The following is a 25,163-nucleotide window of genomic DNA, read 5'->3' as shown; positions in this document are numbered from 1 at the left end:
TCACTATAAGCAGAAGACAGAAGTTAGTCAACCACACTTTAAGAAATTCAAATAAAAAGGAACATATCAAAAATCGCAAAAGACATACTATGACAATAGGTGATGGGAACAAGTAGGCCGTCACCAATGTCGCCCTCCCACCGTCCGCTAACTTCCAACACGTAGTCATGCCAAGCATGATCTCCCTGACTAAGACCGTCGAACAGCTTGGTCTTGTAGGTGCGAACTTGGGCATACTGCTCAAGTGCCTCACCTCGAAAAAATAAAAGAACTCAAGCACTCGTTAGCTCCAACGTGAAGAAATGCTCGATTCTCGAAGCACATGATTGCCCGGTAAACATTGGGAGTACACTGGCTCAGAGCACACTCCATGGAGCAGAACACCTCCTTGAAGAGCTTTGATAGTGGGAATTTGAAGCCCAAGGAGAAGTAAAAAGGACGGAAGGTAATGACCCTAGCGCCAGGATCATTCGCATCTACCAAAGGCTCGTTATCAGTCCGAGACTTCAGCAGCTTGACCTACACGTCATCTGGAATGGCAGACGTGAAGGCAGCCCGCCACTTCTGTAATTGAGCGTCGGTCGACACGCAGTGCAAATTGGCCACGAATTTCTTGCTAGGCACTAGGAGCCTCCCCACAAATATAAAGGTGCCCGAGAGCTTGGAGCCTTACTACCGTCCCCGGAAGACATGGTTGGTCAACGAGTAGCTGCAAAAAAGAAAGAATTCTACAAGTTAGAATACTGGAAAAATTCGCAAGTCGAAAAGAAAAAAAGCAGAGCAAACAAAAAAACGAAGACAGCAGAAAAATAAAATAAAATTCGGGCTGCTTGGATCAACCCAAGCTAAGAGAAGGGCAGCCCGAAAGTGCTCTAGTGCAGGCCCAAGTCGCACCAACACCAGCGCACTAGCTCCAAGACCAAAGACGGAGGCCTACCTCCGACTGCGCGGCCCACGCCTTGCTCAAGGCCCATCGCGCATCCTTCCGCCTAGCCCGCCGCCTCCAAAGACTAAACAAGCCGCGTGGCGCCTTGCCTAGCGTAAGCCCACGCCTCATGCTGGCCCAATTCCTCGGCTCAATGCAGCAGAGCCCGAGCCTCCAAACCTCCACCAAGCCCATCGCATGCCCGCTGAGCCCACCACCTCTAGACCTTCATGCTCGAGCCCAAGGCATGCAGCCTCAAGCCTGCTAGCCTCCCAACGTCTCCAGCCATGCTTCAAGGCATAATCACACACTCCTTGCAGCTCCCCTCATCGACTAGAAGGCATGCACTGACCAAGCTGCCAAAAGTCAGAGACACAAAAAATTCTTCCAGACTAATTACCTTGGATGTGCGGCAGAGGTAAGGACTAAGGAAGGTCGGGGAAATTCTCCAAAGTTTTCTCTCACTCACTAATGAAATCGGAAGATTGGAGTTTTGATGTGAAGAATAAATTGGGGAGCCCTACATTTATAAGGATCAAAATTCCTTGACCTACAAGGAATCGCCAACCCTTTCCAACTTGGGAGTTCATAAAATTGGCAAGTCAAACACCTCCTCTACTCAGGAGCCCAGGTCTGCGGAGGAAGCCCGATTCTGGACAGCCCAACGGATAATTCACATCTCCTACATGCCACCACGTGCCATGCAGAAGCTGGGGGGCATTTGTGGTAACCAAATTAAATCAAAACCCTAGGTCAAATGATTCATTCCATTTGGGGATTATTTGACCTAATTGAGAATTAATTAACCTAATTGGGAGTTACTCAATTTAATTGGGAATTACCCAATTGAATTGAACATTACCTAATTGGGTTGAGAATTGATTTGATTAATTACCACGAATCACAATTAAATGAGGAGTTACCTAATTGAATTATGATTTGATTTGATACCTACCACAATTAGGGATTTGATTTACCCTAATAAATCAAATCCCTAATTAATCAAATCAATTCCAAAAAAGAAGATGAATAATTCCCTTCCATCTACGGAATCATTCCTCTGAAACCACTATAAAAGTATAGTCACACACAAGGGTTGAGATACGTCTGAAATCCCTACTGAAACTCTGCAGAAAATTCCTCTCAAACCCTAGCCACCTCCTTTCTCTCTCTCTTTTACATAAGGCTCCGGCTGCCCGGTTTACACTATAAACACATCTCCGTACCCTATTAGCTATTGTTTTCTATACGATTCAATTGAATTAATTTAGGCATCGGAGGGCCTTTGGCCAACACCCCCCAGGTGTGGTCCTCTTATTGGTTCTATTTTGCAGGGAGAAGGAGGCGGCGAAGAAGAAAGATGAATCTTTCTAATCGAATATTCTCGTGAGGAAATTTGTACACTCAGTCAACATATGCAAATAGCTGTTACTTGACAACATCACCACAGTTGAAGCCAACCGGGAGCCCACCCGGTAGGTAAGCCACTGTCTTGACCTAATTACACTTATTTTGGTTCACAAAACATGAGAGTAAATTAGTTTATGTCATACATTTAAACTCTACATGTCGTTTTTCTTGGTTTGGTTTTATTCTAGTACCATTCTTTGCTGCTTAAAAATCAAACATAATGATTTAGTGTTAGGGCAAATATCTATTGCAGGCCACTGCCTGTTTGCACTTTTTTTTAGTAGGATTTAATGGTCCCTTGACACATTTAGACAAGGATCACTAAGGCTTCATTTCGCAGGTTGAAAGGAAGATTGGATTGGATTGGATTGGATTGTTGTTGTTCAAAATTGGGACTTTATTGAATTAGTTTATCTTTGGACTAAGATTAGATTGGATTCTCATCCCACGGACTTCTACTTATATATCCATTGTTGTATCTCAAACACATCTATTATTCTTTCATTTTTTGGGTCATATTTTTCTGTGTTCAAGATGGTGTATAATAATGCCTAACAGTAACGCGTCCTTTCTTCTATTGAATAATGATTAGCCCCGAGGAAAGAATCCAAGTCATTTATAAATTTAAAAAAATTAAGAAAAAAAGAGAATGCTATACTCTTTCAAATAGTCGCGTGCTCATATCATAGCCATAGCTGAATTGCAAATATTTCCATTTCTTTCATAACAAGTAAACCATAAAAACATGCTTGGATGAAAATTTGAAAATTGAAACGGGTTACATTACACTTGGAAAACATATAGGGGCCAAAGCCAAGCTAGGCACTGGCTTGTGTCATATATATATATATATATATATATATACAAATCGTAGTCTAAACTGCAAGGGGAGGATGATTTCTCACACACACCCTATCAAGGTGTCATGAAGATTGGAACCTGAGATTGGTCTTCAAGTCAATGTCTTTTTTCACTGAGCCAGACCTCGTTGGCTTGTATTATTGTACTATATTATATATTGTTGGTATTGAGTTTACAAACTAATAATACCCAATAAATGTGGGCGATAAGTTTACAAACTTTATCACACTTATCACTTTTTACTCTCAAAGACATTGGGACCAAGACGCAAAGAAAGAAACTAGTATTTGAGGAAAGAAATACTCTAATATACCGAAGAGTTACTACTCTTGCTTGCTCATGTACTTCAACTTGAATGAGATGCATAAAATGTAGACACACTCATATTCCATTCACAGGAAACACCAAAGTCTTCGTAGAAAGTGAATGCTATGGTGGAAGAAAAATCAAACACTGTTGCAGGCAAGTTCAAAGAAACTGCTGCAAATGTGAATTAAAAAGCTTGTGAGTAAAAATGTGCTGCACACAGAGACCACCGGCCACTTTACTTAACAACCGTTGTGCTATTCATATTTAGTTGTTACTTTCCAACATATGTAGTCCCATGTTTCAACACCAAGTCCAATAAAAGACTTCGAAACCAAACTTCAACTCCAAGTCCAACAATGGGATGCTACCGGCCTGTTTTCTCTCCAACATGTTTTCTCATTTTAGTCCTCACTCTATTTTTCTACTGTTTTGCAACTGCAAAAACCAGGAACAGTTTGGAAAGAGGCTCTTCTCTTTCAGTGGAAGATGATTCTGATTTCCTAATCTCCCCAGATAAGTCTTTCACATGTGGGTTCTATGGGGTGGGCACAAATGCCTATTGGTTCTCCATATGGTTCACAAATTCTAAGGACAGAACCGTCGTCTGGATGGCTAACAGAGAAAGACCAGTCAATGGCATGGGGTCCAGAGTTTCACTGAGTCGAGATGGCTCCATGGTCTTGAGAGATGTGGATGGCACAATTGTCTGGGAGAGCAGTACCTTCACTCCCACTGGTGGTGCTGAAAGGCAGAGCTTTTGAATTCTGGCGACCTTGTTTTGAAAGACTCACAAGGTAAAACTGTCTGGCAAAGCTTTGATTTTCCCACTGATACTCTCCTCCCAAATCAACCCTTTACAAAGAGCATGAAGCTAATATCTATGTTGGGAAGAGGGAACTTCGGTACTGGCTACTATAGTTTTTATTTTGATAATGACAATGTTTTGAGGTTGATTTATGATGGTCCTGATATGACAAGCGTATATTGGCCTAATCCTAGTTACAGGGTACTTGCTAATAATAGAACAAACTACAACACTAGCAGAATTGCTGGTTTTGATGAAATGGGAAATTTTGTCTCAAGTGATGACTTGAAGTTCAGTGCTTTTGACATGGGTATGAGAGTAAAAAGGCGGTTAATGATGGATTACGATGCAAACCTGAGACTTTATAGTCTCAGTGGTTCAACAGAATCATGGGTGATCACCTGGCAAGCTCTTACACAGCAGTGCAAGGTGCATGTGACCTGTGGAAGAAATGCGATTTGTGTCTATACATCAGAGCGGTCAAAGTGCTCATGCCCTCCGGGATATGAGGTAGCTGATACAACTGACCGGCACAAGGGTTGCAAGCCTAAATTCGAGCCTACATGCTCACAGTCCCAGCTATGGAAATTCATAGAGATTCAGCATGCAGATTTCTATGGATTTGATCTCATTTATTATGAATCCATTTCTTTTCTCCATTGCAGAAAACAATGCTTGGAGGATTGCCGTTGTGAAGCATTTAGCTATAGGAAAGGCAGTTGTTACACAAAAGGTGCTCTCTTCAATGGGTACGTGTCTCCAAATATTCCGGGCTGTATTTACTTAAGGCTGCCTCAGAGTGTGGATACGTCACCACCCACAAATCCTAATGTCTTTAATACGTGCAGGATCAATGTGTCAACTACTTACACCAATACCAGTAAAAGGGAGAGATGGATATATCTGTATTCTTTTACTTCTGCAATTGGTGCAGTCGAATTTCTCTTCATATTATCAGGTTGGTGGTTACTTTTCAGAAGATCACATGGTGTGGCACCTCCCCAAGAAGATGGATATGCTTTGCTTTCAAGTCAATTCAGAATGTATCTCTATGCTGAGCTCCAGAAGGCAACCAAAAACTTTAAAGAAGAGCTGGGAAGAGGGGCTTCTGGGGTTGTATATAAGGGTGTTCTGGCCAGTGTTTTCAAAGGCATGCCTAAGCGCGCATCGGAGCGCGCGTCGGAGCGAGGCGGAGAGAAATCACCTTAGGCGTAAGGTTGTTTAGCTTGTTGCCCGCTTAGCGTGGCGAGGCGTGATGAGGCGTGGCAAGGCGTGCGAGGCGAGGCGTGGAAGGCACAGATATCTGCAAGCTAGAGCTTGAGGAAGAAGACGACTTGGCTTGAATTTTTTTGATAGGGTTAGTTTTAAAGCAACGATGTCGTTTCATCTAGTTAAGTGTTTTCTTTAAAAACTGAGGTGACTAAACGCACGTTTTAGTTTTTATTTTTTAAACAAACAGTATGCCTTAAAAGGCCCTCACTGAACGATACTTCCTCCTTTCTTCTTCTAAATAAATACATTATTGAACCTATTAGTATATTCATAATGCGATAATCTTCATCAATTTTAATTCTCTCCATAAATTGGAGCGTCTCTTTCCTTCAGTATGCAATTCTCTTTGTACAAGATTCATATAAATATAAAAATATATATACATATATATGTTAGTTTTTTTTTCCAAACAACACAATAACCAACAAAAAATAACACTCAAGTCCACACATAAATGCAGAAAATCATATCATTTTATGTTTCATGATAATGAGTGGGATGCATGAATTGAGTTTTACTTTTGATGTTGGATAAGTATTTTATGTTTTGAAATTGATTATTATGCTTGAATGACATTTGTACTTATATTTTTTATAGAATATTATGGCTCAATAAGAATTAGCAGTATAATTTATATGTATTATTATTTATAATTTTTTTTATTAAAATAAATTAATGTTTGAAAACGGACGCCTCATTAAAAACGCGTCGCCTCTGCGCCTCGCTTTTTACCAGATGAAAGAGTGGTAGCTGTCAAGAAATTGGCAGATATTTATAAAGGAGAAGAAGTATTTTGGGCAGAAGTAAGCACAATTGTGAAAGTCAATCACATGAACCTAGTGAGAACATGGGGATTCTGTTCTGAAGATAAACACAGACTTCTAATCTCTGAGTATGTTGAAAACGGATCATTGGACCAGCATTTGTTCCCCCAAAATTTCCTTGGATGGAAAGAGAGGTTTAAAATTGCACTAGGGATGGCTAAAGGTTTAGCCTATCTTCACCATGAGTGTCTAGAATGGGTTATTCATTGTGATGTGAAGCCTGAAAATATACTCCTAGACAGTAATTTTGAACCAAAAATTGCAGATTTCGGCCTGGCAAAGTTATCCCAGAGAGGCGGCCTCAATTCAGTATCCTCTCACATTCGAGGAACAAAAGGGTATATGGCCCCAGAGTGGGCTTTGAACCTTTCAATCACTGCAAAAGTGGATGTTTACAGTTACGGAGTGGTGCTTCTAGAGATATTGAAGGGCATTCGACTTTCGAATCCGGTGGTGGAGAATTCTGAGGAGGAGGAAGCACAGCTGAAGAGGTTTGTCAAGGTAGCCAAAAAGAAGATTCAATGTGGAGAAGACCGATGGATAGAGGATATGTTGGATCCAAGATTGGAAGGGCAATTCAGCAGGAACCAAGCAGCAAAGATGGTTGAGATTGGTATTTCCTGTGTGGAGGAAGATAGGAACAAAAGAGCAACAATGGATTCAGTAGTGCAAATGTTGCTAGAATGTGAAGAGGAGCACAACATTCAGAAGTAATTGCATCTAAGATGCTCATGTCCATTCTTGGTTTGGTTTTAGCTATTAAACTTGCTCTTGCTTTTTTCAGAAGTTTACTTGTACTGCAATTTGTATTATTTACAATTGAGAGATGATTATATAGATGTATAATGAACGCTGCAAACTTGTATCGAGTATATCCATCTCCACATAATGCAGTGACACAAATTACATTACTTTAGTTCTGATCAAAACAAAAGTTTAAATTAGTTGAGAATGAGAGCTCCAACTTAACCTCCGTCTACTTGCTACACTGTCATCTAGTATATTCTTGACGCCATACTTATACTCAAAACCCATCTTCATCAGCTTACTGAAGTCACATTTGCTTCCTTCTTCTGGTCCTTCAATGAATCTGAAATGAATTCGCACATTCATGATCGAAGAAAATGGATAAAATTGCTGGAGTTAAAAGTTCAAAAGTAAGGAAATCTTTCAAAAAATGAAATTAAGTTGGATCCTTACTCTTTTGCTATTTTGTGTTCTGGGTAATTTTCTTGGAAGTAGCTCGCAATTTCTATGATGTTCAGACTGGAAACTGCGCAGCAGAATCTACCTCTCATGGATGGTTGTTCCATGCAGAAGATATGTGCTTGGCAAACATCTTCAATGTGTACAAGAGGAACCGAACCGTTAACTTCTTGCATCAATCTTAGTGCATTGTAAGAAGGCAAGTCCCTGGTAAGTTGTGATAGAACTACTCCCACGCTTCCAGGCAAATATGAAAGAAGAGTTTCTCCTCCCACTAAGCCACAAGGAAGTGTTACCACTTCCAGTTTACCATTACCAATGTCATTATAGCTCAGCATTGCTCTCTCTGCTAATGTCTTTGATATGATATACCCCTTGAGCACATTTCCAGAATAAAAATCAAACATAAGGATTAATATTAATAAATCAAACACAAGGTTGATTTCAAGAGCCAGTTTCATAGACAGAACAAGAGAGGTACCATTGAAAATTCAGTTGAATAAATAGGTGAGACATCAAGAGGTGTCCAACATGATTCATCAAGGCAGGGTTTGAATCCAACCCCATCTTCTCTCCTCGGTGACGCAGCAAGGATGCTTGCAGTGTAGATGAGTCGCTTAACGGTCTGTGAACGAATGCAAGACTCGGCAATGATCCTCACCCCAGCGACGGCAGCTTCAGCTGTGTCCTTGTACTGCATGTATGTTCAAATTCTCAAACTGTCAAGCACCAGATTTCAATAATCAAACTATCACACAAGAAAGCAAACCAAGGCTTCATTTCGCGCCCGATAATGAATTGGATTGTTGTTCAAGCACTAATTGGACTAAGTTATCCCAGCCCTTTTGTTTGAACATCTTATCCTACAAACATGATATTAGACTAATTAAGTCCAATCCCATATGTTATAGCTAGTATGAGTGTGTAACCTGAGAGCTTTGGTTGCTATGCTGCATTGGAGTGGCCACGTGAAAAACAAACTCACATCCTTGGATGGCGGGTTGAAACTCATTGGGGTCATATATGTCAGCTTGGAAAAGCAACAATTTGGTGTCTGCATTAGGGAGGGACTTGAGAAGGCCTACTTTGGATGCATCCTCTGCAGCACATATGGAGTAAAAAGATACCATAAGAGGGTTGCACATATAAAATACTAGCATGTCGTAGCAGATGCGCACAGAGAGAGAGAGAGAGAGAGAGAGAGAGACCCAAGTTCCTCAGAGTGGCATGGACAGTATGGCCCTGCTCTAGGAGCTTTTTAACAAGCGAACAACCAATGAATCCGGCACCCCCTGTAACACAAACTCTAGAAATTTTGTTCTTCTCCATTGTTGCCCTTCGTCTTTGTTCAGATTAATCATTTTTATTTTGGAAACATGTCATACGTAATATGTGGTCCCTAACTAGCCAGCCAATCTTTTTTCAGTGAAATCTGTGCGTGCCCATTTTATAATTGGTCTTTGGTCCCCCCAGAAGATAAGATGTGATCGATAAGTGTTACTCCTTTCGTCAATTGATGCTTACGCGGAATGTCTTTCGTCCACACAACAAGATCACATATCATTCTTCTCATCACAAGAGTTGAAGTCTACATGGGCTGCTAAAGTTTGGTTGGCGGACCCGGTAGCCAAGTACATAACCGTTACAATGAAAGTGCATTACCACTTAAGTTGTACATGTCCTTTTTTCTGGGTTTGGTTTTATTCTACTGTTGCCTAACTTTTCATATATAAACGTTACAATGAAAAATGCTGCAAGCTTTTAATGCAGGGATGCTAATTATATTACTTGAGAAAAACAGCTCCAAATGAAAAGCCTTCCACACGCTACACTGTCATCTAGCACATCCTTCATGCCATACTTATATTCAAACCCCACCTTCACCAGCTTGGTAAAGTCACGTTTGGTTCCTTCTTCTGGTCCTTGAGTCAATCTGAAATGGAACTCAGAGTCATAAAATCTATGAAAATGGGAACATTGGCAGAGCCAAAGGTGCAAAACTAGACATATTTTTCATAACAGTTATGAAGATTGAAAATTAGGTTGGATCCCTTACTCTTTTGCTATCTTCATCTTGTATTCCTTGTAGTTTTCTTGGAAGTAAATTGCAATTTCTTTGATAGTGGGATTGGCAACTGCACAGCAGAATCTAGCTCTCATGGATGAATGTTCCATGCAGAAGATATGCGCTTGGCAGACATCTTCAATGTGTACAAGGAACCGAACCGGTAATTTCTTGCAGTAATTTTAGTGCATTGTAAGAAGGAAAGTCCCTAGTAAGTTGTGATAGAACTAGTCCCACGCTTCCAGGCAAATATGAAAGAAGAGTTTCTCCTCCCACCAAGCCACAAGGAAGTGTTACCACTTCCAGTTTACCACCATCAAAGTTATTATAGCTCAGCACTGCTTTCTCCGCTAATGTCTTTGATTTGATATGGTCCTTGAACACATTTCCAGATTAAAATCAAACACAGTGATTAAAATTTTAATCATAGAGCACTACAAATTAAGTCTTAATTAGTTGGAGAGTAAGACAGTGAGAGCAAGAAAAGGTACCATTAAAAAATCAGTAGCACTAGTAAATGAGACATCAAGAGCTCTCCAACATGATTCATCAAGCAGGGTTTGAATCCAATCCCATCTTCTGTCCTCGGGGACGAAGCAAAAATGCTTGCTGTGTCGATCAGCCAGTGTTTGATCGAATGCAAGAATCAGCAATGTTCCTCACACCAGCAACAGCAGCTTCAGCTGTGTCCTTGTACTGCATATTCAAGTTGAGAGACTGACTGCTGACCTGAGAGCTTTTGGGGTTATGTTTCATTGGAGTGGCCACATGAAAAACAAACTCACACCCTTAAATGGCTGGTTCAAATTCATTGGGATCATATATATCTGCCTGGAAGAGCAATAACTTGCTCTGAGAGAGAGAGAGAGAGACCCAAGCTCCCCAAAGTGGTACGGTCAATATGGCCCTTCTCTAGAAGCTTTTAAACAATGGAACAACCAATGTATCCAGAAGCCCCTGTAACACAAACTCTAGAAATTTTGTTCTTCTCCATTGTTGTTGTTCTGCTTATTTGTTCGGATTAATCAATATTATTTTCAAACCAGTCATATGTAACACCATGTATGGTTAAAACTAGGTGGTCCACGCACAGATTCAGAAACAGAGGAGGATGAGGTGCTCATTAGTTAATTGTTCTGCAAGTTGTCAAGTCCAGAAAAAGTTGCCAATGTCACCACCAGGGCTCTAATATTATGGTTTGCTCCCCAGTTTGAGTCCCAACAGTTGCAACACCTGGTGGTCAACGGCAGGCTCAGTTCCGTGAGAGGGCGCGCAAGTTGGCCCGGACACCTCATGGTACTTACCCAAAGAAAAATATAGTTGATAACATAACCCACTTGCCCTGGGTGTGGTTTCATAAATGGTTCACTTTTAAAAGTTCCTAAATTCGGAAATCAATGACTTATATTGGGTGGATGAGACTTTAACGAAAGTATTGCCGGTAGTGACTAAATTGTTGTGTGGATCAAAAGATTAAAGACTTACATTAACTGATTAATTGAGTTGAGGGTTTGAGAATGAAAATTTTCAACAAATTCAGGGACCAATAAAAACGAGAAAACAAAACACAAGAAAGGCCAGATAGCTGTCGATTGTCTTCATTCAATTTTATTTTCCCAGTCTATTTTTCATAATTGATTGACTGGTGATTCCATTCATCTTTATTTTCATTCGTTTTCCTCTTTTACGATTCCATAAAAATGACATGTCACTTTTGTCATGCATACATAATACAATGGTGATAGCGCAAAGCTGACAAAGATTCACCAACAAAATTTCAAATTTGAACCAATGTGTAAAGTTACAATCACTAATATTCATTCTTACTGATCTTGGGTTGCCGCACAGTGCTTAAACCTAGTGATCTAAAACTAAGTAGGGCAACCATGTTACCATGAGATTACAAACTGTGTTTTCTCGTAAAACAGAGAATTTGCCATTTTAACATGTAGCAACAGAGGTCGCAAGGGACTAGGAAGTGGGTTCAAATATAGCCTCTTCATGCCAAACACCGTTCAAATTAGACTGCCACAACCGTACTGCCCCATCATTCCCGGTGGTCGCCAATGTCATCCCACTCATGTCCCATTCCATCTGCCAGACCTAATCATAAAATGAAGGACTTTAATCAATTAGGAAGATTCACAGCCTTGCTTTCATTAGATAATTCACACTGTGCCCTACTAAGGCTCCACAATTGTATCCACTCCAACATACACACTGTTATAATTCCACCTTTTCATGCTCAGATTAACAGTAAGGATTTTGTGCTCCAAAACGAAATGATCGATAACATTTTCAATAGTTAGTATGGATACCTCGCCGTTGTGACCTGAAAGTTGTGCAATCTTCTCCAATGAGAGCCTTCCATCTGAGTCAGGGTTTAATCCAAGATGCCATATTGCTATTCCCTTGTCAGTGGCAACAGCAATTACCTCATATGGCCTGAATGAAATTTATACAATTTTACTCTCTAATATAAAATGGAATGAGGCCATTTTTCCTTCAAATTTTAAGACAGGCAGAACCTTGAATTTTATACAATGACAGAAAACAATATTTTCGGATTCCCATCAATTGCTCATCAGTGCTTGCATGAGCAATTAGACAATTCCCTACCTGCCAATGTTTGGTGCCCATGCAACAGCATAGACCTGATCACCGTTGTCACCAGGCAAAGTCAACTCAGCAACTGGGAGCCATCTTTGATGAGCCTGATCAAATTCCCATACCTGTAAAGTAATATCATAAGATTATGTACAATATCATATTTGACAAGTTGACTAAGGTTCTAGACCTGAAATGATACCATAGTTTCAAAATATACTGCAGAAAAGAGAAAGTTGTGTATTGAAGGAGACAAGCCACATAAAATTAATGATAATAGATAGGAAACAGGATTAAACAGAATTTAGAATACCTTGGAAGAATTAAGTTGTGGTGTGTTTGAATTGAAACCCAAAACAAAGCTGGATTCCTGGCTCTCTCCTCTTTGTGGATTCCAAGATATAGATGCAGCTAAGCACATGGCTTTCCCAAACGTGGACACTGAATCAATAACATTCTGAAATTCAGCCTGGGCAAAAAGATCATGAAAAGATAAGGTTACAGAGCAGTTTCAAACTGTAAAAATCTGTAAAGAATCTTTCTGCTTTATGCAGGTTGGCTTTGGAGTTGGTATCTGCATAATACAGGGAGTTAATAGCACAGAAGATGATTTATCATGGTTCAACTGGAGAGATGTCATAAAAAGTAAAAGGGTACAACCATGACAAGAGAGCGTACAAGAGAAAAAGACCCACAAATAAGAGAGAACGAGCAACAGAAACACAAGCTCATGGTCCATTCATTCTAAGTCGTGGCACTAAAACATACAACTAGATGAAAAAATAGGGAAATAGACATTCAAATATATATACCTCTGTTGTCTTTTTTATATGCACGAGAACAATGTATCATTTTATAAGAAGGAAAAAACACCAATAATCTTATAAGGCATAAAACTAGAATTTACCTATAATGTTTCAATTTTGTACAGAACTAACATAATTTGCAAATTTCAGCATTAATTTGGGCTGCATAATAATACTATAACACAACAAGAAGACTTATTTCCAGGCTGTAGTATGTTATCAGACTGAATCAGATAAATGATCACCTGAAGTTGCCAATTCTTCAGATCCAAGGGATCTAGTAGCTCATAGACCTTGACATGGCCATCAGAATATGCAGTAACCTATAAAATGAAACAAATTACAGTTCATGACATTTCATTCTCACAAGGCAAATGATGACCAAAGTATGTTGCACAGATTTTCTACAAGGGCACCAACTGAATATACATGGCATCCTAAATGATACTAGAAGAAATGAATGAAAAAATTAGTACGACAATAAACATTTGTCACTTCCAAACTTGATTTCAGAACATATAACCGCCAAAACTAAAACGAAGAAACAGTAGCTATAAAAGCTAACCATTTTTAAACCTGACGGTGAGACTCCAAATTGGGTATCTAGCAGTTGAGCGGACCCACTTTTAAAGCTTGTGCAGAGCTTCCATTGAACAGGTTGTGCATCTAGACAACAATAAAACCTAATTTTTCATCAGATACAATGCTCAGTAAAAAAATTAAAAAATTAAAAAACGTTTCGTCAGTATCCCATAAACTAAATTAGACTGATTCAGTTTGAAGTTGATAATTGTGGAAGCTGGGTTAGAAAAGATAACAAATTCAAGGAAAATACCTTCAGCAGCCTCCTCCCACAGAGACAAAGTTCCATCTGCGCAAACACATGCCACTGCATCACCATACTCTGGAGGAACCCAAACAATTTTCACAATGCCAGCAGCCTCATGCACCTAAAACAAACACAATCGCAATATTTTTTAACACAAAAACACAAGCTTTCAAGTGGAATTGAAAAATTAAGCGGAAAAGAAAAATGAAATGTGTCAATTCCTGATATTTGAAACTAAGTGGAACAGGCGGGAGTTAGGGACCTTCGATTTTGAAGTGCAGGAGAAAGAGGAAGAAGCTGGGTCGCGCGTGTCGAAGATGGCGAGGGTTCCGTCGACTGAGCCAGTGGCCAATCTCTGGCCGGAGTAGTTCCACGACGAGCAGGTGGTGCCTTTATCAAGTGCCACCAGAGGTTTCTCCATGTCCGTACAGTCCCTGGAGCTCCAATTCGAGCCCAGGATGGTCAGAGGTGGGAGGAGCGAAAACCTCTTCGTGTAGGGTTTTGGTAAACGTATGGGCAGGGTTTTAGTCGGGTCGGTTTAGACTCAGAACGGGTCCACCCAGAAATATGTCCTTCAAAAGCCTCTAAAAATCCTAGATGAAATGGCACCATTACTATATGACATACCTTTTTTTTTGGTTGTCCAAATTGTCATGACAACTTAATACATGTAAGAGGTTTCTTAGATTTTAATCGACAAGTCATGTTAAGTATAATATCTTGTTAAAACTAAGGGCCTGGTAACGAGGATTAGAGTGAGGGTTTAGGATTTAGAGTGAAATGCTACCGTATTATATACCAGTAATAATTATACAACGGACTTTAACGTATAATAATTATTAAAACGACAATCATCAAATGTCATATAGGACTACGAATGGATGGATCACATCATTTTACAAGGCACGTGCATTTGAATATTTGAAACAACAATCATCAAATATTTTATAAGACTGCTATTAGATGAATCACATATTTTTTAAACAAGACATGCATAATTAGTAAACATGTTACTATTAACCCTTATTAAACAAGACAAACATTACGAAAGGCAAGAAAACCACACAATTGTCGTGTGTAATTTGTAAAGTGAAGCATGGACGCATTGGGTCAATCACTTTAGGTTTCTAATTCTTCCATATTTGAGTGATATGGACAAGTGATGTAGCAGAGGACCCTTCTTCACTCAAAGCCATTTCAGCTTTTAAGTTTGATCTCTTTCATCTTGTTTTGGAGCAACTTCCCCATCAACCTCCATTGGAACACAAACGAGAAAAATTGAAAGAAACCAAAACCCAATCTCAATTGTGGCCCTTCCATATCTCAGCCATCTCAGCCAGTGATTCTGTGGACGACCCTCCTTGGCTCAAGGCCACTTTGGCTGCCTCTTTCAGCTCTTTCATCTTGTTCCTCAGCAATCTCCCTTCATCTCCTTCAATCAATCCCCTTGCATACCTGGCAATATCTTGGCCCTCCACTATGCCCTTGTCATTCATCTTGACCCTCCATGCAATCTTTATATCATCAGCCAACAAAACTGCGTTAATATGTTGCTCTGCATAGAGCGGCCAAGCAATCAACGGCACGCCGTTCACTATGCTCTCCAATGTCGAGTTCCACCCACAATGGGTCAAAAACCCACCCGTTGACTCGTGACTCAGCACATGAACTTGTGGGGCCCAAGATGGGACCACTAGGCCCACCTCTTTGGTCCTCTCCAGAAACCCATCAGGCAAAAAACCCAATGGGTCCTTCTGTTGGGCGGTGGAAGAAGAACTAAAGTAAGTACCATTTTTAGCTGTCTCATTTGGGCTCCTCACAACCCAAAGAAACCTCTGCCCACTCATTTCAAGCCCCAGAGCCAACTCCTTCATCTGCTCAAGTGAGTGGGTCCCACCGCTCCCGAACGCGACAAATAACACTGATCCACGTGGCTGCCTGTCTAGCCATCCCAAACACTCGTGATCCCCATCTGATACACGGGCTGAATCGAGTTTAATTACCGGTCCGACGGGAAAAACCGGTGGAAACCCTTGTGATCCTTGGGCTTCCTTCAAAGCCTTAAAAATTTCAGGTTCCAAATCTGTAAAGCTGTTTACCATAATCCCTGAAGCCAACTTGAACTTCTTGCATATCCGAAGTGTGGATTTGTAGCCTTGATTGCTCCTATCATGAACCGGGTCCAAAAAATCCCTACCGTGGAATGGTACGCAACCTGGAAAACGAACCGGTTTAGGCATGTCCCTATACGCACAAGAAGTGGTCTCATCAAGCCACGGCAAATAAAAGCCAAAAGACAAAGCCATAGCGTTCGTCGACCAAAATATGTAGGGCGCCACATGGCATTCATTAGCCACATCAAATGCGTCCGCTCCAAAAACGTCAACTACAAGTGCCACTAGGCGAGTTGACTCAGCTAGGACCTTGAGAGAGTCGCGTAGAGCGGGGAGGGACCGAGTCATGGTGAGGGCGATTCGTGCTTCGATCTGAGCGTCCTCCGGGAGGTCACCGAAGTTTACGGGAGGGAGAAAGGTGGAGGATATGGACTGAGGGTTAAGGGCTTGGAGGACTTTCTTTTGCGGGGTCATGGACGACCCGTCGTTCGGGATGATGAAGGTGACGGTGAAGTTGTGATGGACGACGAGTCGTTTGGCCAGCTCGACGAGGGGGATGAGATGGCCCAGTCCTGGAGTGGGGACGATGGCCACATGGGGTGGGTTGAGTTTTTGCTGGGTGTCTAATTCCATGATTGGTTTAATTTGTGTGGGGTTTGTGTTTGCCTAAGTATTTAAGGAAGATTTTTGTTGACTGTCGGATGGGGGTGTTGATCAGGAGTGAGGATTTGGGACCGTTGGACAGGGGTGTTAAAGGTATTTTCAAGACAATCATGCTCCATCTGTATGATTTGATAACCCCAAGGCTAATTAGTCATTTACACAGCCACTGCCAAATGAAACAAGCAATATTTTTATCATATTAAATTCTTAGAAGCGTAACCAAGTGTACCTCCCATCCCAATATAACATATATAAACAACTAAATCACGTGGTGAGTCTAGGAATGAATAGTTAATGTACATGATGAACATATCAACGTACAAAAATTACCCTCTCATCGATCATGTGATAGATTCGTGGGAATATCATGTGACAATTTGGTAGAATAGTTAAAATAAAGTATTTCTTATTTGTTTTGTGAGAAATTTGAAGGAAACTTTACTAATATACCCAAAATAGGAGTTAAATTATAAAAACAAGATATAAGAAATTGGAAGTTTTATAAATTACTGATACCCAAAGAAAAAAAAAACTCAAAAACACCCAAAACAAGCCCAACCCAATTTTATAAAAGCCCAAACTTTTTTTTTTTTGGTTACAAAAAGTCCAAACATTTTATTACAACACAAAACTGAAAACAGTAACTTCAAGCATGCATCTTCATTAAACCATCTCTGCAAAACATCTCTTCATTTCACCGTCTTCATCATTTATGCAAACTGAAACTCCATAACTACCACCAAGCTTGATCTACTTTCAAAAATCAACACCACACACTAACGTCCAGATACAAAACAAAGATAAAATTTCAGAGAACAATTTCAACAAGAAAATGCTTCAAAGGTAAGACATTTAAAAACCAAACCTTTATTGTAATGTTAATTAATTGTTGTAAAGTTCTAGTCTATGATAATAACAATATTTTAGATTCGAATCCAAGACAAAATTTTGAAACTATATTGGATTTTCACTATTGGACTAACTGCATATGACTATAAAATAGTCGGTTTTCAGCAACTCAAAAAAGAAAGAGATATTTAGTCATATACTCATTCTTAACACTGCTAGTTTACTTTCATGTTGATTAATGGCTGTAAAGTTCTAGTAGAGGGTAATAACACTAATTGTTTCCTCTAAAATCCTATTTTGAATGCATGTCTACTACCGTAAAGTTTCAGTATAGGGTAATAACACTGCTTGTTTCCAATGAAATCCTATTTTGAATGCATGTCTACTACTATAAAGTTTCAGTACAGGGTAATAACATGCTTGTTTCCTATGAAATCCTATTTCTAATGCATGTCTACCATTGTAAAGTTCCAATATAGGGTAATAACACTACTAGATTCTTCTGAAATCCTATTTCTAATGCATGTCTAACCCTTGTAAAATTCCAATATAGGGTAATAACACTGCTAGATTCCTCTGAAATCCTATTTCTCATGCATGTCTACCCCTTGTAAAGTTTCAGATAGGGTAATAACACTGCTAGATTCCTATGAAATCTTATTTCTAATACATGTTTACCCCTTGTAAAGTTCCAGTATAGGATAATAACAATGCTAGTTTCATATAAAATCTTATTTCTAATGCATGTCTACCACTGTAAAGTTCCAGTATAAGGTAATAACACTGCTTGTTTCCTATGAAATCATATTTCTAATGCATGTCAAAGTTCCAATATAAGGTAATAACACTTACCTAACAGAAATTATAGTCGACTCAAAACCAATAGTGCATAAACAGAAAATACACGAATATACTCAGATTCAATTGAAAAAAACATACCTCAATTAATATGATAACATAATCAAATATCACAAATTTGTAACACAACTCAAACCAAAACACAAAAGCAAATCCACAACCAAACTGAATTTGAAATCAATCCAAATTATAAACAAAAAGAAATTAAAATCACAATTTAAAACTCAAACGAATATCTAATACAAATTAGAATGAAATTAGAAAATCCAATAGCTTTTCTCCAAATCGATAATAACAAAAATAAACGTATAAAATCAACAAGAATTGGATCTATATTTCAAATTTAAACTCCAAAGCTGTAAAAATTATGAAAACTTAACCAGCAACTTAATTAATCAAACATGAAATCACCCAAATCAGACTACAATAAAATCGAAAAAGTCCCTACAATACATATACCAACATATTCAGACTAACAAGGGGAGTAATTTTTGGTCTTGGACCTCGACCAAAAAGTGGCCAGAGTAATCCTAACATTGCCAAAGCCGTTGGTCAAACTAGGATGTATTGATTAATTTCCAAAACTCCAAAATCTATCCTAACCACATACATAAACAGCTTGAGCACGAAAATTAGATAAAATTTCATACCTCGATCGACGGAAACAACGGAGTCGCCAGAAAACTTGAAATCCACATTTTGAGCTCGCAAATGGTTCGGGCTTTAGCCCGAGTTGATCGGCAGAAAAGGGAGAGAGAGAGAGAGAGGACCCAAATTTTTTCAAAAAAAACTAATTTAATACTAAATGGGTAATAAAGGTATTTCATTTAAGTAATTAAACTAAAAAATGTAACAGCTGTCAGTTGTGAGTATTTTTTGGATGTGTTTCTATGTTTTAAATAGTGTATGGTATATTTATAGTTTCATGTCTAGAAATGGGTGTTTCACTAATTTTGTAAAATTTGAAACCTTGAAAGAGCGCAAAAATTTTATTTTTATTTTCTAAAAGCCATTAAAACAAGAAGAAGAAAAAAGAAACCAACATGGCAATGGCTGCTTTATTTGAGGGAGAAATATCCCAATAAGAGAAAGCAATTTTCATACCAAACAAAAAAAGAGAAAGCGCGTGAGTTTTTTTGTTATAGGTTTCTTTTTTAGTGAAAAAATTTGGGGTAGGCAGCCACCACTGAGTACTTGCACTTTGGTGCAATGGGTCGAGCTGCCAACTGACCTAATTTGTGTTTGTATTATATGATAATCTTTTTAACTTTCAGGAAAGTGAATCCAATATACCCTACGTTTTCAACCAATATTTTTATCATTTTAAATTCTTAGAAGAGTAACCAAGCTTCACACCAAGCTCATTATAGCATTTCCTCCGAAAAACCAAAATCAACTAAGTTAAATGTATCGGATTATTATAGCTGGGAAGTACAAATTCCCTATGATTGACAAACCTGTCTTCTTCCCTTTTTTTATTTTTTTATTTTTTATAAGTTTCGCTTTTGAAAATTATGATTGACCAATTGCACCTCCGAAGATTGATAAAGATTTATATCAAACGAAAAAAAAATATATAAGAAAAAAACACAAACAACTAAACCACGTGGTGAGTCGAGGAATGAACATATGAACATACAAAAATTACTCTCCTAATTGAGCATCTACCTTTTTCAAGCGATGAGTCTACGAATGAAGTCAACGTAAGTGGTTTTGTTCGGTAGCTGCTTATCTCTGCATGTCAAAGTTGTGCATTAAAATAGATAATCTAAGCCGCATATTAAAATAGATAATCCTAATCTAAGCCACATATTAAAATAGATAATCCTAATCTAAGTCGCATATCCCATCTCTAAAGTTAACGTCACAGCCCGTCGACAGCAGCTCAAACTCATTTTGCCTCCCGCTTGGTGGAGCCTATCTCTTGTCCGAATAAGAATTGGACGGTGGAAATAAATTTTAAAACCTATAAGACCTTTTGCCTGGAATAAACTATTAGGGTGGAAATATTTTAAGTAGCCGAGGTGGCATCTCCAATTTGCATATCTAGCATTGGAGATGCTCTAATACCTGACTAGTCCAAAGTCTATGTTTCGCTTTTGAAAATTACCAAAAAAACCAAGAAAAAAAAATCTAACGATCATCATGGCTTTAACTGTAGCCTGGAGAAATTTCAATGTGAGGTTTACATCTTGTTCTTTAAGAGTATCTACAATTGGCTATCTAAACCACCTTTTTAGACAAATTTTAGAGAATATTTGGAAAAATACAACTCTAATCATGCTCCCTATCCATCTCTTAAAATAGGAAGTCCTCTAAGAGCTCCTAAATCTGAGGAGAGAAAAATGACTCTAGTTACTCCCTATAATTTAATGCTGCTTTATTTAATGAGTATTTCAAACATTTATTTCATGCTAATTATTTTTTATTTTATTTTTTAATAGAAATATACTAATCAAAAAAGAGTTATAGCATTTATGACTCTCCAAATTATGGAGTATGGTTTGGAGTTGAAATTTTTTAGAGAGCTCCTAAAATAGTTTTCTTATATTTTTAGCTAAGAAATATATAGTATCATTGTGGATGCTCTAACAAATTCTAATGATAGCAATCACCCACCTTTAATGAAACATAAGGCATTTAACATATAATTTCAATGTGAGGTTTACATCGAATATAATGTTATGTCAGAACTCAAATATAAATACCATGATGAGCTACAAGTTCTTTATTAATTACATATCAAACGTCGATATCCAAAAACGATACATATAATGGAAAGTAATGTTTTGATGACAAAATGAAGTAGGAAAAGATAACAAATTATTTTCAATTAAAATAAAGGCCAAGGAAACCACATATGTTCATTCAATCTGTAATGAAACCATTATTAATTGACACATTAGGTTAGATTAGATCTTGAGGCCCTTCCATACCTGAGCCACCTCAGCAAGTGACTTGGTAGAAGACCCTTCTTGACTTAAAGCCAATTTGGCTGCCTCTTTATACCCTTTCATCTTGTTCCTTAGCAATTTCCCTTCATCACCTTCAATTAGGCCCCTAACATACTTAGCAATATCTTGGCTCTCCACTATCCCCTTATCATTCGATCTAACACCCAAAGCAACCTTCAAACCATCAACAAGGAGCACCCTATTCATCCTTTGCTCTGCATAGAGTGGCCAAGCAATCAAAGGCACACCATGCACAATGCTCTCCAATGTTGAGTTCCATCCACAATGAGTCAAAAACCCACCCGTTGCTTGGTGACTCAGCACTTGGACTTGTGGGGCCCAAGATGGGACCACTAGACCTACCTCCTTGGTCCTCTCCAAAAACCCATGTGGTAAAAAACCAGAAGGGTCCTCACAGCCTTGGACGTTAAAATAATTTGCATTTTTAGCTGTCTCATTTGGGCTCTTAACAACCCAAATAAACCTCTGCCCACTCAATTCAAGTCCCAAGGCTAATTCAGTCATTTGCTCTTGTGAGAAAGTTCCCCCACTCCCAAATGAAACAAACAACACTGACTCATTGGGTTGCTTATCAAGCCACTTCAAACACTCATTCCCTTCGAACCCATCTGCTGAACTGATCTTTATTACTGGTCCAACCGGATAAACCGGTGGAAGACCTTGTCCTTGCTCCTTGAAAGCCTTGAAAGCACCCGGTTCCAAGTCCACAAAGCTATTGACCACAATCCCAGCAGCCGACTTATACTTCTTGCACATCCGAACCATCACTTTATAGGCCTCATTGGACCGGTCTTGAACCGGGTCCATAAAATCTCGACCGTGAAGGGAACACAACCCGGAAGTTGGACTAGTTCAGGCAAGTCCCTATACTCACAAGTAGTGGTCTCGTGAAGGTGTGGGAAATGAAATATAAGCGACAAACTAAAGGCTGAAGTGGTGAAAAATATGTATGGGGGCACGTGGAGTTCATTGGCCACATCAGAGGTATCAGCACCAAAAAGATCAACAAGAAGTGCCACTAGACGAGTTGACTCGGTTAGGACCTTCAGTGAGTCGTGCAGAGCGGGGAGGGACCGAGTCAAGGTGAGGGCGATTTTTGTTTCGACCATAACGTCGTCAGGGAGGTCATCGAAGCTCACAGGAGGGAGGAAGATGTAGGATATGGCCTGAGGGTCGAGGGCTTCAAGGAGTTTCTTTTGGGGTGCCAAGTGTGACCCGTCGTTTGGGATGATGAACGTGATGGTGAAGTTATGATGGACGACGAGTAATTTGGCTACCTCAACGAGGGGAGTGAGATGGCCTATACCTGGAGTTGGGACAATGGCAACATGGGGTGGTTTGATCAGATTCTGCTGCTGGCCATGGGTGTCTAAAGCCATTGTAGTGTAAGTAAACTCTTTTGGGTGTTGAAATGAACGAATATGGAAGAAAGATGGAGATCAATATAAGGAGGAGTTGTGTTGTTGAATTATTTGATGGGTTTGGAATCCTTGGTGGGATGATAAGGTCATGGGGAATCTTTGGTGGGATGATAAGGACATGGGGAATGTTTGGTGGGATGGTAAGGTCATGGGCTCATGAGTCATGACCTAGACTGCGTGGCTTTTTGTTTCTCTTTTTGCTTTGATATCTTCATCTTTAACCAAAAGCAAAACCCCTATAAAGTTTTTTTTAGTAAAAAAAAGGTAGATTTCTCTCTCAAATCTGATATCACCACTCACATCATGCACACGTAAACTATGTATCATTGTTCAGTATATAGGGGTCTACTTCCATCTTCATTACAAATTTCAAATTTTAAATAAGGAAGACAACCATGTAATTTGCTACATTGTATGACCATTTTCTATTGCCTTTAGTGTGTGATCGAATAAGCTTTTTTTGTTGTTGTTGTTCACTGTATGATATAGATACTATCTAAGATTATTCGTTAATAAAAGTGATTACCTACCATTATTTGGTGACTAATAAAAAGCTTTCGTGTCCTTGGTATTATTGAAAGAACATATGACTTTTCAAACATTATAAAAATATACAAAAATCTTAATATACTTTTCACTTTCTCTCACATCAATTTGCTTAAATCCAATTAAGAATACATGAAAAACGCGAGATTTGTTTTCTTTTTTGTTTAAATTCATTACGTACTTAGTAAACTCTACTAATTCTTTTCTTGGCTCCATTGAAAATGTAAGTATGTCACAATATCAGTTGATTTAAAACAAAATTTACAATTGTTTTTTGGAATCTCACAAGTTTTTCCTAAGTCAATACATATGAAAATAGTTATGAATACTACTAATAACCGCATAATAAGTATTGGATTGATATCTAAGACCATCCCCAATGGAAGCCTTAAATTAGGCTCTACCTCCTTAGGGCTCATAGATATATGAGTCCTAAATCTGTGGACTCTATATCAGGAAACTCGCCGAAGATAATCCTAAATCTGTGGACTTGTATAAAGCCTTAGAGCCTCAGTGGGCCCCACATTTTAAAAAACTAAACCTGCAAAAGCATGAAAAATCAGCGGGCCCTACATATTGAAAAGTATTAAAAATTACTTTTCATGTTGCAACGGTCCTTTGTTTTTTCCCCTTATGTTTACTGTTTCATTCTTCTTCTTCCTCCCCCCCCCCCACCCTTACCCTTTTTCTTCTCTCTCTCTCTCATGGAAATACTTCAATTGTTCTATGTTTCTAGATTTAAATATGCTTTTTTTTTTTTTTTAAGTACAAATTTGAAACTTTTGAACTTTATATTTTATTGTGTTTACTTTCAAATTATGTCTTTTTAATCTTTTCCAAATTTTAAATTTTTTTTTGGGTAGAAATGCTAGTAAAAAAAAATACTAATATAACATAAACATACATTAAAACAAAATAAGTTAACAACAACAAAAATTAATGCGTAGAATAAATTACATCATAAATTTTAAAAAAAAAACTTATAGAGCCCCGGATATAGAACCCCATTATAAGAAAGATACCTTTAGAGCCCGTAATATTCCATCGAAGTTCTAAATGGGGTTCTATCCACCATATTTAGAGCCTCAACCATTGCGGATGGCCTAATCTGCCGACTTTGCATCTCTAATTTCAAATACAATAAAGTTTGATATGAAAAATTAACCCTCAAGTTCTTTTCAAGAACACGAATCCAAAGCCTAGAAAAGGACGTATAAGCTTTTCTCTGTTCTTCCTCAAATGCTGCCTATTATGTTATGTTGGAGGAACCAAAAGATAGAGAATTTCCAAAAGCAATTTATTTCTTTTTGGGTCAAGTTTTGGACATGATGAAAAGCCCAATCTCGACCAATTTTGGGCCAGATTCGATCCCAACGGAAAGGACTAAAATGATTTTCTTCATTGATTTCTTCTTAAATACAAAATTTTCTTCATAGTGAGAATGAATTGATTTTTTGTTTTTTTGGGTTTTGAAATTTTGAAAGTTTTGAAGATTGTACTTGGCCCAAATTATAGCTCATTTACTCACTTTGTCATGTATTTGATGAGGAGGACACTGATCTCGATAGGTCACTGGTCTAAAATTTAAGAGGCTTACCCACCTAGATGTGCAAGAATGGCCTTCTACATAAACAACCTGGTCCCAACTGCCATTCTACCAACATGCATAACTGGTTTTGGACACATGAAGGCATATAAAACTCACCTGTTAAGAAATTATTGTGTGGTACTCAAACAAGATTTTATGACGTGTGCGATAATATGGCGTTAAGATTAAAAGCATACAGTATTAATAAATATTTGCTTATACGAGTTATA

At 38.7% G+C, this 25,163-nt stretch overlaps 4 protein-coding genes and 3 pseudogenes across 6 annotated transcripts; 2 read left to right on the top strand and 5 right to left on the bottom strand.

Moving 5' to 3' along the window:
- Nucleotides 1–3,861: 3,861 nt before the first annotated feature.
- LOC103337730 (putative receptor protein kinase ZmPK1) lies at nucleotides 3,862–4,266 on the top strand. The gene has a single exon (XM_089041281.1). The coding sequence runs from the start codon at nucleotides 3,862–3,864 to the stop codon at nucleotides 4,264–4,266; it is 405 nt and encodes a 134-aa protein (XP_088897407.1).
- LOC148915232 (putative receptor protein kinase ZmPK1) lies at nucleotides 4,238–7,256 on the top strand. The gene is made up of 2 exons (XM_089041827.1): nucleotides 4,238–5,448; nucleotides 6,318–7,256. The coding sequence occupies exons 1-2, from the start codon at nucleotides 4,371–4,373 to the stop codon at nucleotides 7,118–7,120; spliced, it is 1,881 nt and encodes a 626-aa protein (XP_088897953.1). The 5' UTR covers nucleotides 4,238–4,370; the 3' UTR covers nucleotides 7,121–7,256.
- On the bottom strand, nucleotides 6,887–9,009 carry LOC103337663 (NADPH HC-toxin reductase 1-like). 2 transcript variants are annotated; one of them, XM_089041825.1, is made up of 6 exons: nucleotides 8,821–9,009; nucleotides 8,542–8,711; nucleotides 8,094–8,306; nucleotides 7,607–7,986; nucleotides 7,377–7,496; nucleotides 6,887–7,026 (listed from the first exon to the last, which is right to left on the bottom strand). In XM_089041825.1, exons 1-6 carry the CDS (start codon nucleotides 8,939–8,941, stop codon nucleotides 6,984–6,986), a joined length of 1,047 nt encoding a protein of 348 aa, XP_088897951.1. In that variant the 5' UTR covers nucleotides 8,942–9,009; the 3' UTR covers nucleotides 6,887–6,983. The 2 variants fall into 2 exon arrangements, with proteins under 2 accessions (XP_088897951.1, XP_088897952.1); XM_089041826.1 differs by lacking the exon at nucleotides 6,887–7,026 and having other exon boundaries at nucleotides 7,253–7,496; nucleotides 8,821–9,007.
- Nucleotides 9,010–9,218: 209 nt separating this feature from the next.
- On the bottom strand, nucleotides 9,219–10,902 carry LOC103337731 (NADPH HC-toxin reductase 1-like; annotated as a pseudogene).
- Nucleotides 10,903–11,439: 537 nt separating this feature from the next.
- Nucleotides 11,440–14,481, bottom strand: SEH1H (Transducin/WD40 repeat-like superfamily protein). The gene is made up of 8 exons (XM_016795634.2): nucleotides 14,182–14,481; nucleotides 13,926–14,040; nucleotides 13,656–13,756; nucleotides 13,336–13,413; nucleotides 12,598–12,753; nucleotides 12,297–12,409; nucleotides 11,996–12,122; nucleotides 11,440–11,780 (listed from the first exon to the last, which is right to left on the bottom strand). Exons 1-8 carry the CDS (start codon nucleotides 14,338–14,340, stop codon nucleotides 11,649–11,651), a joined length of 981 nt encoding a protein of 326 aa, XP_016651120.2. The 5' UTR covers nucleotides 14,341–14,481; the 3' UTR covers nucleotides 11,440–11,648.
- Nucleotides 14,482–15,084: 603 nt separating this feature from the next.
- LOC107881589 (hydroquinone glucosyltransferase pseudogene) lies at nucleotides 15,085–16,674 on the bottom strand (annotated as a pseudogene). The gene has a single exon (XR_016128446.1). The product of XR_016128446.1 is annotated as a hydroquinone glucosyltransferase pseudogene (transcript).
- Nucleotides 16,675–21,116: 4,442 nt separating this feature from the next.
- On the bottom strand, nucleotides 21,117–22,829 carry LOC103337665 (hydroquinone glucosyltransferase pseudogene; annotated as a pseudogene).
- Between the last annotated feature and the right edge of the window lie 2,334 nt (nucleotides 22,830–25,163).

Source organism: Prunus mume, linkage group LG7 (genome assembly GCF_029339155.1).
Source record: "Prunus mume cultivar Tortuosa linkage group LG7, ASM2933915v1, whole genome shotgun sequence".
Taxonomy (NCBI): domain Eukaryota; kingdom Viridiplantae; phylum Streptophyta; class Magnoliopsida; order Rosales; family Rosaceae; genus Prunus; species Prunus mume.
Note: the sequence above shows the minus strand (reverse complement) of the source record. Positions and strands in the feature narration are given on the sequence as shown.

What these genes read in the sequence shown, in the direction of transcription:
- LOC148915232 (XM_089041827.1), top strand. Translation starts at nt 4,371, where the DNA reads ATGAAGCTAATATCTATGTTGGGAAGAGGGAACTTCGGTACTGGCTAC. An exon ending in ATATAAGGGTGTTCTGGCCA is followed by an intron (nt 5,449 to 6,317) that starts GTGTTTTCAAAG and finishes GCTTTTTACCAG; the next exon opens with ATGAAAGAGTGGTAGCTGTC.
- SEH1H (XM_016795634.2), bottom strand. Translation starts at nt 14,340, where the DNA reads ATGGAGAAACCTCTGGTGGCACTTGATAAAGGCACCACCTGCTCGTCG. An exon ending in TGGGCACCAAACATTGGCAG is followed by an intron (nt 12,123 to 12,296) that starts GTAGGGAATTGT and finishes AATTTCATTCAG; the next exon opens with GCCATATGAGGTAATTGCTG. An exon ending in TTTCAGGTCACAACGGCGAG is followed by an intron (nt 11,781 to 11,995) that starts GTATCCATACTA and finishes TTTTATGATTAG; the next exon opens with GTCTGGCAGATGGAATGGGA.
- LOC103337730 (XM_089041281.1), top strand. Translation starts at nt 3,862, where the DNA reads ATGGGATGCTACCGGCCTGTTTTCTCTCCAACATGTTTTCTCATTTTA.
- LOC103337663 (XM_089041825.1), bottom strand. Translation starts at nt 8,941, where the DNA reads ATGGAGAAGAACAAAATTTCTAGAGTTTGTGTTACAGGGGGTGCCGGA. An exon ending in TGCCACTCTGAGGAACTTGG is followed by an intron (nt 8,712 to 8,820) that starts GTCTCTCTCTCT and finishes TATGTGCTGCAG; the next exon opens with AGGATGCATCCAAAGTAGGC. An exon ending in ATTCAACTGAATTTTCAATG is followed by an intron (nt 7,987 to 8,093) that starts GTACCTCTCTTG and finishes AATGTGCTCAAG; the next exon opens with GGGTATATCATATCAAAGAC.